This window comes from Manihot esculenta, chromosome 10 (assembly GCF_001659605.2).
Source record: "Manihot esculenta cultivar AM560-2 chromosome 10, M.esculenta_v8, whole genome shotgun sequence".
Classification (NCBI taxonomy): domain Eukaryota; kingdom Viridiplantae; phylum Streptophyta; class Magnoliopsida; order Malpighiales; family Euphorbiaceae; genus Manihot; species Manihot esculenta.
This window is the reverse complement of record NC_035170.2, coordinates 27,121,758-27,135,192: the sequence shown is the minus strand read 5'-3', so window position 1 is coordinate 27,135,192 and position 13,435 is coordinate 27,121,758. Positions and strand designations below refer to the sequence as shown.

At 35.3% G+C, this 13,435-nt stretch overlaps 2 protein-coding genes and 1 long non-coding RNA gene across 7 annotated transcripts; 1 reads left to right on the top strand and 2 right to left on the bottom strand.

Annotated features, from left to right (window-relative positions):
• Positions 1–427: 427 nt before the first annotated feature.
• On the bottom strand, positions 428–2,876 carry LOC110624478 (COX assembly mitochondrial protein 2 homolog). 4 transcript variants are annotated; one of them, XM_043961095.1, is made up of 4 exons: positions 2,689–2,876; positions 2,144–2,209; positions 996–1,056; positions 428–915 (listed from the first exon to the last, which is right to left on the bottom strand). In XM_043961095.1, exons 1-4 carry the CDS (start codon positions 2,782–2,784, stop codon positions 905–907), a joined length of 234 nt encoding a protein of 77 aa, XP_043817030.1. In that variant the 5' UTR covers positions 2,785–2,876; the 3' UTR covers positions 428–904. The 4 variants fall into 4 exon arrangements, with proteins under 4 accessions (XP_043817030.1, XP_021625349.1, XP_021625347.1 ...); XM_021769657.2 differs by having other exon boundaries at positions 1,002–1,056; XM_021769655.2 differs by having other exon boundaries at positions 428–868; positions 952–1,056; positions 2,134–2,209; positions 2,689–2,756.
• Positions 2,877–3,302: 426 nt separating this feature from the next.
• On the bottom strand, positions 3,303–13,346 carry LOC110624711 (protein FAR1-RELATED SEQUENCE 11). Of its 2 annotated transcripts, none has more exons than XM_021769975.2 (4): positions 13,199–13,346; positions 5,962–6,978; positions 4,675–5,118; positions 3,303–4,157 (listed from the first exon to the last, which is right to left on the bottom strand). In XM_021769975.2, exons 2-4 carry the CDS (start codon positions 6,949–6,951, stop codon positions 3,537–3,539), a joined length of 2,055 nt encoding a protein of 684 aa, XP_021625667.1. In that variant the 5' UTR covers positions 6,952–6,978; positions 13,199–13,346; the 3' UTR covers positions 3,303–3,536. The 2 variants fall into 2 exon arrangements, with proteins under 2 accessions (XP_021625667.1, XP_021625666.1); XM_021769974.2 differs by having other exon boundaries at positions 5,962–7,021; positions 13,199–13,345.
• On the top strand, positions 9,334–10,203 carry LOC122724908. Its single transcript, XR_006352335.1, has 2 exons — positions 9,334–9,572; positions 9,894–10,203. It is a non-coding gene; the product is annotated as an uncharacterized LOC122724908 (long non-coding RNA).
• Positions 13,347–13,435: the final 89 nt, after the last annotated feature.

The following is a 13,435-nucleotide window of genomic DNA, read 5'->3' as shown; positions in this document are numbered from 1 at the left end:
CATCTCACATATGAAGCCACAGATCACAGATATCAGAGAGCAGTAGTTCTCAATGTACATAACCATAGTTTTACTCGCAGCTTTTAAAGAATGAGCTTTATCACGTGCTTGACCTGACAGTTTCAGTAGCATTGGATGAAATCATACATAAATCTTTTACTTTCCCTGTTGTGTGTATATATTTTCTTTTTCCATATTTTTCATCAAATTTAGATTATTTTATGGACCATATTTGTTTTAATATTTTTTAAGAAAATATTTTTTATTTTTTTTGAATGTTTAGGTCACTCAAGAAAATTAAGTTGTCAAAATAAAAATTAAATCATCTTTAAAAAAATAATATCCTCTTGACAAAACAGAAATTTGGATTGCCCAAAACAGAAACAAGATTTCGCATGTGTGATTCCATTCAACAAAATGGAACCACGACTAATGAAATTTACAACTCCATTGATAATCTGAGATCGCATTAATGTCTCCTGGTAATTACATACGTATTTAACACATTAATGAAAGTTCATGACCTTTCAAAAGCTTTCTACGGGGAATCAAATTATTTTCCATTCACAGAAAAAAAAAAGGAAAAAAAGAAAGACATATTTACGCAATATGCAATGAACTATCATCCGGATTATCCTTCACTTTGTGGCAATGTGCAGTCATTCTATTCATTAAGCACAAAATAATGTCCTATGGAATCTAAATTCAGAATCTATGAGAGTTTCAGACAACACTTCCCACTTCATTGTTAAGCTCACATATAATTCTTCAGCTCAGGGCTCCTCTCAGCAGCTTCCTTCCTCAATGTCTGAAGCCTTTCTTTAAGTTTCTTACTCTCTTCAAAATTTGCCTTCCGCTTCACAGCTTTCTGCAGGACTTCAAAATTTTATTGTAAAGGCGAAGTCTACATTTTACCTAGATGAAAAAGAGATAAACATTATAATTACTCACTTCCTCGCGAAAACATCGATCAAGCTTTATTTTGAGGTCTGTACATTCACCAAAGAATTTTCCAATGGGGTGGTCCAAATGACACTGTTGGAACTGCTCAATAATCTGCAAAACAATTTCGTTGCTTGATTTAGCAGAAACGAAAGCCTTAAACAGGCAAACAGCAAAAGATTATCCACCAAAACCCATATAAATTTATCAGGGAAAGTCCATATATGCTACAAAAATTCTGTTCATAATCCTAATTCTGATTGCTCTTTATCAGACCAAAGACCATAAGAAACACATTTCGAACATGAAATTCAACCTTTTGTGCATACAGTAGGCTTTGATCCCTTACATACAAGTCACACAAATGCTCGAAAAGAAAATACCTGTTCATTTGGTAGATAAAAACAGTATCCCAGATAACCTCTTTGCAAGGAATTGGAAATTATATCAAAATTCAACTCACCTTACAGAAGAGGAATCAGCTCACATATAGCTCGTTATCAAGTTCATGTGCTCAACTTATCAAGCTTACTTAGCCAAATTACTAAAGGAAGTTATTAACTTTAATTAGATATTACTCAATATTCATTTAATGATAAGCCCAGTAAATCATAATAATTAAATTAATAATTATAATGATGTTATTAATTAAATTATACTAGCAAAAGTTATATCTTATATAGTAATAATATTGAATAACACTTTTGATTTATAATCATATTATTTGCAAAGCATTATATATATATATGAACTGACGCACAAGCCTACAATGAGCTAATTCACAAGCCTAAATGAGCCAACTCATGAGCTTATAAATAAGACACTTACCTAAACCAATTGAGTATTAGTACACTCAAGTGCGCTTTGTTTATTAAAAAAGTCTCACAATAGGCTCAACTCATTAAGCAAAGAACTCCAAGCAACTCACAAGCTTTATGTAGAAGTACTATGTTTTTTCTCTCGCACAAAGTTACCCATAGCATCATATTGGCCCTTTAATCTAACAAGCAGTATGCCCTAACAAATACATTAAATTTTGAGTAATCCATCAAAGATTAAAATGCAAGAGAAAAGCTGAGTTTCCCATTAACATCAACAAATCTGAGAGAAAATTGAACCATAACAGGAAAATAAAAGGTGTTGAACAAAAAAAAAGGGAAAAGAAAAGAAAAGGCAGAAAAGGAAATTCACTTCAGCACACATTGGATGCCTGTGCAATGTCAAAGGGGGATGCATTTTCCTGCAAGCAATTCAACTCCAATAAACCCTGGGAAGGAAAAAAAAAAAAAAAAGAAAATTGTCATGTTTAACCCTCACAAGTGAATTGCTAATAAAGTTAACACATATAATTCTGCAGAAGTTAAAACTGTACATGGGTGAAATTCATAAAATCCTCAATCTATAAGCTATTCCACCTTCCCAAATCTCAAATTAACAAGTTGTGAGAAATACATTCCACTAACTTCTGCTACATTAAAAAATTAGCATAAAGAAAAATGGTCAAAATAACCCATAAATTCATCAAGAAATTGGGGAGAAACCCTTGTTCACTGAATCCAAATATACAAGAATGAGTAAGATAACCCAAGTACCTATATATATATATATATATATATATATATACAAACTGTATAAAGAAATGCCTATAAATGATCCAGATCATAAAGGGTTAGGATTTACAGAAACTAAGAATCTAATTCAGCTGGTTCATACTTGATTAAGATGTGGGATATGTTAAGAACACACCAGTATCGGTCGTATCGAAGGTATACAGACGGAGCGGCAGCTGGTGGAGGGAGAGAGGGGGAGAGAGAGACTGAGACTTGGCTTTCGCTTCTGCATCAAACACCCAGCACGACGCCGTTTAGATACTCAGCAACATTTCATTGTGAGAGGAGAAAAATGCAATAAAATGCTGTAAAAAAAAAAAAAAGCCATACAAAATGTTTGAAATCTTAGGAAATTCATGTTAGAAATTACAAAGGAGAAGAGAGGCTTGAACTCAAAACGCTTATCTTATTGATACACATATGGTGGAGTTGTAATTTAATTTGTTATTTATTTTATTTTAAAATTTTTATTTAGATTTTTGTACTTTATTAGATATGTTTAATTAATTTTTGTTGTTTTCTTTAGATGATTGTTAGTTAGAACAGTTTAATTATATATTAAGCAATTCAATGAAAATCAGACAAGGCTTTTTCCCAGCTGATTTAACACTAATTCCTTGAACCAAGTGGTTTTTTTCTTACTTTTCCAAAACCTAGTGACAATAAAAAAGAAAAAGAGGCAACTTGAGAAAGGATCTCTTGTTGGTTCAAACCAGAAAACAAGAGCATCCAGGACATCCTACATGCATATAACAAAAATCCATTTTTCTATTTTATATATTTAACAGTGACTTCACAAAAACCCCCCATGAAAAATGATGCCAGGAAAATACAAAACCATGTATGATCGTATGTTTGCATGAACCACAGCTACAAAATTATGATCACATATATAACATGAGCATCCAAAATTCTCTCTTTTTTTTTCAAGTGTTGGCATGTTTCCCCTGAGGCAGCTACTGTTCAAGAAATATTCTTTTTAGGCTAAAGATTTCGATGGATGGTAGCAATATCTCTCACACCGTGTGATCCTGGAATTGGCTGCTCCCTGATACGAGATAAAAGAATCGAAACTTGCTCCGTGGCAATATCCATCCTTTCTTTCGACTTTGACGATTCAGTTATTAGAGTTGATACCATGTTCTGCAATAACTGCATTCTTTCTCCATGATCATTTGAAGAATTAAGAAGAGGCTTTGCTGGGGATATGCTGATCTTACGCCAACGGATGGGGAGATACCTTTCTGGAATCTGGAAACAATTTCCTGTGGAAAGAACTCGGAGAGCATGTCGACAGAGAATTCCAGAGAACTCAAACTGATGGCAACTGCAACTAATGATGCCTTCCCTAGGAACCCAATATACTTTCCGGCCTCCCTCAAGTTTTGTGTGGTGTCTCACAAGATAGCCATCTTCCATCTGGAATGATGCATAGTGGGCAGCCAAAACAAGTTGTTCCTGGAGCTTAGAGAAGGCATACGGTGTAAGGACTGAGGCGGCATGGGATTCCATTGGTGCCCCTGTTTTTAGACATATGTTTTGGAGATTCTGCTGCATTGTTTGCTGTTCGGCAGCTTGATCTTTAAAATCTATAGCAACAGCAACCTGCTTGTGCAAAGCTAAGTCAATAACAGGGACAAGTTTGTTGCCAAAAAGATTACACTACAAGAAATTCTTTCCTCAAAATCAGAAAGACGAGTGTCGTACACAAACTCAACTAACTGGCAATCCAGGAGAATTTCCACATTATCATACACATCACCATCAAGAAAGATCAGAAGAATTTGAATAAGCATGGATTTTACAGCTGAAACTTCAATAACTCATTTCAATTGATTTCCATTTTTTTATCAATTCTCATGTTTGAAAACATGATAAGTGAATCTATTAGGTTAGCTTAAAAGAATTCATCTTAAATGAAACAGAAATCATGCAACAAATAGTGTGATTGTCCTCTTTTCTATTCTTGCATGTAACCTATCCAAACGAAATGTAAATTAACAATAACAGAGTGTAATTTCAATTTTGAACTGTGAAGAAAGGACTGGACCTTTTGCATTTTGAATTAGATGTGAAACTCATTCTGACTCGATTATTTGACAGGAATAGTAAGAGAACATACTTGTTCCACAAAGTGTGCAAGCCGAGTCTGTGCACTCAGAAATCGTTGGATGAAGGCATTAATTGATTTTGAATGCCCAGTTGCTGTCATTCCTGCAAAGAAATGGCTTCTCAAGTATGGTAATGCCCAAAGAGTCCGCAAGGCATACAAGTTTGTGATGTGCCTGTTGTTATGCAGCTCAAAAGAGTTAACCATGTCCCTCCAACCCAGTTCAAAATCCTCAACGGACTCCAGATTATAGAGTCGATGAAATTCTGCCTTCCACTCATTATAACGTTCTCCCAGAACAGCATTAAACCAGGATGGAAACTTTGCTACAATCATCCATATGCAAAGTGCATGTTTAGTTGTCGGCATCTCCATCGCTATTGCCTCTTTAAGGCACATATTTTGGTCAGTTAGAATTGTTTGTGGAGCCTTCCCACTCATAAACCCTAAGAATGCCTTTCATATAAACAAGGTAACAAAAAAACACCAAGTAAATTTGGGAGCAAGAGAGCTCTTTTTGACAGAATCTTTGTATATTGATTGCATGTGTCAGAACAGCCATAATAACAACTACCATTCCAAAAGCTAATCCTACGACTAGCAGTCACAGAATGCACATGATCTCATCCATACTTTGCTGACTAAACTATATTCATGCAAGTGACTTAAACATATCAAGCAGGCATAGTGTCAATGATCTTGCCCAGCATTCTGTTACATAGGGAGAAGTATAGGAATAAATATAATAATGAGAAGTGCAGGAATAGGTACGAAAGCAAGAAGGCTAAACAAAAGCTAGCATGAATTTGGAGGGAAAATAAGTCAGTTGCAGTTACCAGATCTCCAATATGTAATTGGCAGTTTTAGGAAATTAAGAAATAAAAAAAGTTGAAATAGCTCTGAGATTGTCATTCCTGAATATTATCAATGAAATGCCCATTCTTTTCTCTCTGAATTCTATCTTTTCTCCTCTCTCTCTTTTCTCTGCTTCTTTTCTTCTTTTCCTATTTTTTCCTCTATATTCCCAGTTAGGATCTGTTACATAACAAATTCACAAGTTTGAACAAGAAAGACAAAGACCCTGCTTAATCATACCACATCCATAAAAACATAAAAAGCATATTAATATTATTCTATGAGTTTATAATAATTAATCTCAGAATCTCCACTTTCCTTTTTGCTGATAGCTCCAGCTAAAAGGATAAGGGCAATAAATTGGATCAAATTGAATTGAAAGGTGCTACATGCACAGTATAAGGTGATTGATTGATAAAAGGGAAATTACTTCAATTCTAATACCTTCAATGCCCATGACAATGACCTCAAATTTTCCTCTCGTAAAAGCACACAGCCGAAGAAACATGACATTCCATAGTTGTTCACTCCAACCCATATCCCAAGAGGCATGTCAAATGCAGTCAATCGATGAGTTGTATCAAACACCACTGCATCACCAAAGATCTCATATGACTGGATTGATGATGGATATGACCAAGCTATATTCTCTAATCTATTGTTTGAATCAAGTGTATATTCAAATTTAAAGTTGGGGTCCTTCTCTCTGATGTTTCTGCACATTCTTAATAAGTCTATGCTTTCATCCTCTGGATCCAATTTCCTGAAGGACTGAAGCAAATTCCTCACATCCTTCTCAGTGAATGGTAAATATCCTGGCTCCACGCATTTTTCAAGCTCCATGAGCCTCATCATTTGCTGCACCGAAATTCCTGTTTTGGCAAACATGAGAATTCTGCTCTTGTCCATATCTGATATGGTTCGATATGCAGGAAGGAAACGAACTTGATTTGGTTCTAGGAGTTCATGATTATGGTGGTTTGCAAAACCAGTGACACGCCATTCTGGTGTCCCTAACTCTGTGGTTTTGCTTATCCTCATATATGCTTGACACCCACATCGGGAGGATTTTCTGTTCCTTTGAGGCTTGTTTTCATTTGCAGTTTTGACAGGGGTATTTCCAGCTCGGTGACAGACAAAATAACGTCTCGTGAGTCCTTTGCCAACCCCATCTTTTCCTTCTGTGCGATGACGGCGGATTGAGAATCCACATCGCCTTGCAAATTCACTGTAGAATTCATAAGCTGCATCATGGGTAGCAAACCTCTGCCCAACATATGGAATTGCATCATTACTAGTTTCTAGTGATAGTCTGGTTTCATCAGGTGATTCCTCTGTGCTACTGGTATCATCCAAGGACAGAGATCGTTGCTCTGAAGGTTCATCATAAACCACAAGCATCTGTCCAGCCTCTTCAGACATCATGTTTCTCATTAACCTATGTGAGGTCAACTTAGAAACCTGTGTCCAACATGCCAACAAGATAAACAGGCTGTTTCATGCCCTATAGTTAAACAAGTTCAACATATTTCTATAAGCAAGTTTCCATAAAATGCTGCTAACCCAAAAAGAACAACTCATAAAAAATGCTTGCAACTATAATGCCATGGCCATTAAGATATTCTCATCTTTGACAGTTAATAATGACAATGCCTCCATTCTAAAAATCACAAAATAGTTTCCTACATGCATTATAACATTTCAGGTTTTGTGAATCATTGAATAAATAGACAATCAGTAAATTCACCAATTTTCCCTCTGAATTTCTGAGAAATACATGTTGAGTTAAATATGACCTTGTTCAACCAAGAATCAAACAACTATCCACTAATTTACTCCAGATTCTCTTCCATCAATTTTACCTTTGGTTTTAGTTTATTTCAGAATTTTCTGAGTTGCAAGATCCATAAAGTAAAATGCAAGATGGTAACCTTTTCCAATTTTTTGGAGGGAACACACTGGACACAGCATTTGCATGCAACACAAGTCCAATTCTCTAGCTGGGTGATTATATAATAACTTGGATATATTCCCTATGTTACTTTTTCCCTCTGTTTGGATTTGGTTCTGTAAAATTCAGTCGATTTTTTCTAAGGGTTGGAACAGAGATTGTGTAGAATTTGAGAGGAATTTTTTATTCTATTCTAATTTAAATTGATCTTTACAAGTTTTGAGTATTTATATACAACGAATCAGCCAGGAATATCTATAATAAGAATAAAAATCCTTAAATCAAGCCTAATTAGAATCCCAAAGATTTAAATCCTCCTAATTAGAAACCTTCTATGTTGGTCAACACTCCCCTCAAGTTGAGCCTTTAGTAAACACATCAGTTAGCTAGTCATCGGAAGTTACATGATCTAACCTTAAGACACCATTGATTAACTTCTCTTTAATAAAGTATCGATCAATCTCTATGTGCTTTATTCAGTCATGTTGAACCGAATTGTGAGTTATACTGATGGCAGCTTTGTCGTCACAGTACAAGAGGAGCTTGTCCCTCTCCAATAGTTTCAATTCCTCTAACAATCTCTGCAACTATAAGAGTTTACAAACGCCTTGTGCCATTGCTCTATATTCCTCCTCAGCACTTGATCGAGCAACAACACTTTGTTTTTTACTTTTTCAAGTAACAAGGTTTCCTCCCACAAGTATAGAGTAACCATTAGTCAACCTTCTATCGTCGAGGGATCCAGCCCAATCTGCATTTGTGAATGAATGTATGTGAAGATGACCGTGTTTAGAGAATAGGAGACTTTTTCCAAGAGCAGACTTCAAGTATCGCAAAATGCGAAAAATAGCTTGCATGTAAGACTCACGAAAATCATGCATGAACTGGCTGACTGCATATGCTATGTTTGATCAAGTATGCGAAAGATAAATCAGTCTGCCTACCAATATCTGATATCTACCCATATCTACTGATTCACCAATTCCTACTTGTATCCTGTAATTGTTCTCAGTGGGAGTTTTTGTTGATTTGCAATCTAATATACCAGTTTCTTTTAAAAGATCCAGAATATATTTTTTATAAGAAATAAAGATTTTCCTTCTTTAACCTGGCAACCTCGATTCCCAGAAAATATTGCAGTTTTCCTAAATTTTTAATTTCGAACTCCTGAGCCAAAAGCTTTTTCAGCCAAGCCATCTCTTCAGTGTTATCCTCTGATAAATAGGGTATGGTCAACATTGCTCTGTTGATAGCTAAAGAAAATCATAACTCTACTGAATCGATCAAACCAAGTTCTGAGTGACTGCTTCAACTCATACAAAATCTTCTTTAGTCTGCACACATTTCCTCTATTTTTTTATCAGCAAATCCAAGAGGAATTTTCATATACACTTTCTCCTCCAAATCTCCATGAAGAAATGCATTTTTCACATCAAATTGTTAGAGATCTCAGTCAAGATTGACAACGCAAGATAGCAATACTTTGATTGAGTTCATTTTGGCAATAGGGGCAAATGTCTCCTGGTAATCTACTCCATAGGTTTGAGTGTATCCCTTGGCCACTAGTCTAGCCTTAAATCTTTCAATTGATCCATCTACATTGTGTTTCATAGTAAACACCCATTTGCAGCCAATAAGTTTCTTCCCAGGTGGGAGAGTGACAAGCTCCTAGGTCTCATTTTTTTCCAGTGCTTTCATTTCTTCAATCATAGCTCATTTCCACTTAGGATCTATAAGAGTTTCCTTCCAATCCTGTGAAATAGATACAGATAAAATAAACAAGGCAAAGGCTCTATAGGATGGAGACAGAGAATCATAAGAGAGAAAGTTAAAAATAGAGTGTTTTGTGCAAGATCTAACTCCTTTCCTTTGAGCAATTGGTTTATTTAGATCATCAAATGGCTCAAGGTTTAGGGATGACTCACCAAATGGAGAAGAGAAAGATTTATGACACTGAGTAGGCTGCACAATGGCTTTTTTTGCTTTTGTTTTGTTTCTTCTTGAGTATCTCCTTAAATCTAGTTTATCCAAACGTCCAACTTAATCACCAATAGTCTCCCCCTATATAGTAGTCTCCTAATCAACAATAATATTCCCCTGTATAGTAGTCTCCTCTACAGTAAAACGTTATAGAGTTATAGGGATATGAATTATCTCTTCTCTCTCATTGTCCTCCCCCTAAAGAGGTGGAGTAGTACTTAAGTAAGGTTCAGTCTCTCCAAATGTAACATCCATACTGACAAAATATTTTTAAGATGGAAAGTGGTAACACTTAACCTTTCTGTATGGGAGAATACCCAACAAACACACATTTAATAGCCCTCGGATCAAGCTTCCCATCTGTCCTAATATAAACAAAACACGTGCATCCAAACACTTTTGGTGGAACAATATAAGCATTTTTTCTCTTGTAGCACCTCTAAAGGGCTTTTAAAGGCAAGGGTTTTGAGAGGCATTCTATTAATAAGATAAGCTGCGGCTAAGACTGCATCTCCCCAATAGGTTTTTGGAAGATTCATGGTGAAAAAGAGAGATCGGGCTACTTCCAATAGGTGTATTTTTTCTTTCAATAACACAATTTTGAGCACTAGCGTAAAGACAACTAGTTTGATGCAGTATCCCATTAGATTTTAGATAAGTACAAAAATGGCCATCCATGCACTCTGTACTATTATTGGTTCTCAAAACTTTTATCTTAGCATCAAATTGAGTACAAATTATCTTGTGAAAAAATTGAAAGCAAAAAGTCACATCACTCTTTGCCTTTATTAAATAAACTCAAGACATGCGAGTGCGACAATCAATAAAAGTAACAAATCAACGATTACCAGACAGTGAGACTATTTGAGTAGATCCCTAAACGTCAGAATGGATGGTCTCAAAAGGGATCGTATTCCTATTATTACTGGAGGGATAAGAGGTTTTGTATGCTTAGCATACTCACAAACATCACAAACTAAAGAACCACATTGAGGCTTGGAAAATAAATCAGGATAAAATTTCTCTATCACAAAGAATGATGGGCGTCCTAACCGTCGATACCACTGTATAATTTACTGGTTGAAATCCTGATTTTTTTCCAAAAAGAGCCCAAAGTGAATTCAAACTCAGATTCCCTTCCAATATATATAAGTCATTATGCAGTCTACCATTACCAATCCTTTTCCCGGTTTGAAGGTTTAGGAAAAATTTTAATTTTACAATTGAGTGCTTTGGTGAGAGTACTAACAGATAAAAGATTAACAGGGAAATAAAGAACATGAAGAACAGGGGATAGTTTGATATTTAGAGTACAAACAATAGAACCGGTTCCAGATATAGGAGTGGAAGAACTACCTACAATTCTGACAGTGTCTTTTTGTAGACAAGAAAGCTAATTAAAGAAGTTTTCAGAAGAGCCCGTAATATGTCTATTTGCACTAGAATCAATAATCCATGGAGCAAAATCAAGAGACGAAACAAAAGCATTATCAAAGTCCATACATTACCCACACAAGTTACTGCCATTTCAAAAAAACACCACCCTTTTTCTATCAAAAAACAATGAAAAATTATTGTAAGAAAGAATTACTATTCACCGACGTAAAAGGCAAGGGTCCAGCAGATCAGAAGCGTAACTTGAAGGCGAGTCTGCTGGAAAGGATCATTGCCTGAAAAAACCATCGAAGCACCAATGGAATTAGTAGATCAAGAGACAAAATTTCCAAGCGGCAGAATACCCAAACAGTAGTCGCCAAAGCCAAATCCAAAGCTACTACGGGTAATCACCTTAGCCAGAGTATCAAACCTCAAAACATCACCCAATGCTACAATACCCAAGCCGAATCGACACCAAAAGAGGAGACGAAGCCGCCGGATCTCGCCGGAAAAGGTAACGCGCGCCGGCGCATGGCATCAAAGCGAAGAGAGAGGAAGGCGCGTGTGGGCTACACGCGCTTCATCCGGTCACCAGAATTGGACAGGAGGCCATTCTCAGGCCGCGATTTTGATTGGTAGGGGTGATGACACAAACAACTCACCCTAAACAGGTGATCTAGAGATGGCAGATTTGAGACCCAAGAAGCCGTCGTAAAAAAAATTTTAAACCGACAGACCGAAGCTGCAGATCTGAGAACTAGGCTCTGATACCATGTAGAATTTGAGAGGAATTTTTTAATCTATTCTGATTAAATTAATCTTTACAAGTTTTGAGTATTTATACACAAAGAATCAATCTAAATTAGGAATATTTATAATGAGAATAGAATCCCTTAAATCAAGCCTAACTAGAATTCCAAAGATTTAAATCCTCCTAATTAGGAACCTTCTATGTTGGTCAACAGATTGTTTTACATTAGCATCTTCCTCATTATTTACCCTTCCAATTGCATTTGATGCACCTGCATATTCTGCCATGTCCTTCAAAATGAAAGTGAAAAACAAAAGGCCAGTGCATTGCCAGCAAAGGGGCTGAATTTACAACTAGCATCGGTCTTTGATATTATGTCAAGACCATAAACTATATCAAAATTTATAAATTCTACAAGAACATTTTGGTTTCATGCAAATAAATGATTTTTCAAGGATCACAGATCATGTAGGAATAGTAAGTTTTGAATGTTGAATAATCAATTTAGACACTAAACTATTTGCATCTACAAATGAAACTAAACTGAAAAATAATCAGAAAAATAATTTTTTTTAAGAAAAAAAAAATTCAATGGATAATCAAATTGAGTCACATAATCACACAATTCTTCAAAATTCAAAAACTAAAAGTGCTCACTTCAGAGTTCAGAAAATTTATCAAGTTTCAATATCATATTTATCAAGTTTCAATCACATCATATTATCCATACTAACTAAACCAATAGAAAATTACTTAAGAAACTAACACATCCTACACGACAAAATATACTACAAGCCACACAATTATAGAAAATTGTATAATTCATACTTGGTGCAGTAAATATACGTTGAAATGAAAATTTACAGAATGGATGATATAGCAGCCTTGTTGACATAAATCAGCATGCATGGGAATATCCTTATTTTATTATACTATTGTCTTCATTTATAGAAATGGATTGCTAATGTAGTAAGGAAGTTATCCCTTTTAAGCTATCCCAGAAATTTCTCCTATATCTTTGCATTCACCACCCCATTAAATTCAGGATTCCAAAAATGAGCTTTCCAATTCAAAAATTGCAGTTAAAACAATTCACAAGCTGCTCTTGGCATGGAAAGTTAATGAAAGCTAAATAGGATGCCTTCCTTAAAACTCTCAAAAAGCTTCCTTCTTTAAAACTTAAAACAATTCACGTTTGCTGTGATTGAAAGTGATCATAAAATTGAAGTTCTATTATAATAATTCTTCAAAAGGAGATGGTAGTTTTAAGCTCATAGAATTCTTTGCATGACATCATAATCATTCAAATGCATAATTAAAAAAAATAGAAAGAAATAATGCAGAAATTCATAGCTACATATATGAAGACACAAAATAAAATCAAAACCCCAAAAGAAAAAACACTATTCCCATATTGCATTAAGATTTCCCAACATTTCTAGATTACCTATACAATAAAATCAATGAAACAGAAGAATAAAATCCCTTATTTTTCACTTCATTTTACAAACATGCATACAGCTATATTAGACCCACATCAATCTAACAAATTAAATACCCAAATCATAATAGAAAAAAGAAAATTTTAAAAGAAAGAGAGAGAGAGAGAGAGAGAGAGGTACCAATCAATCAAGATACATTTTTGTTGTAAAGTGTGAAACTACTGCGGAATTTTCATCGAGGACCAGCCCTAATTTGCGCAGGGAGGTGATGGAGACCTTTTATAATCCCTGCGCATCTTTTCTTAACGTACGCTTTCTTCGTTTCCAAACAGATTTGTGGCCCATCGATTTGGAAGTAACTGGGTCAGCGAAACACAGCGCTTATGAAGAAACGACCCCGTTTACATCCACAATCAT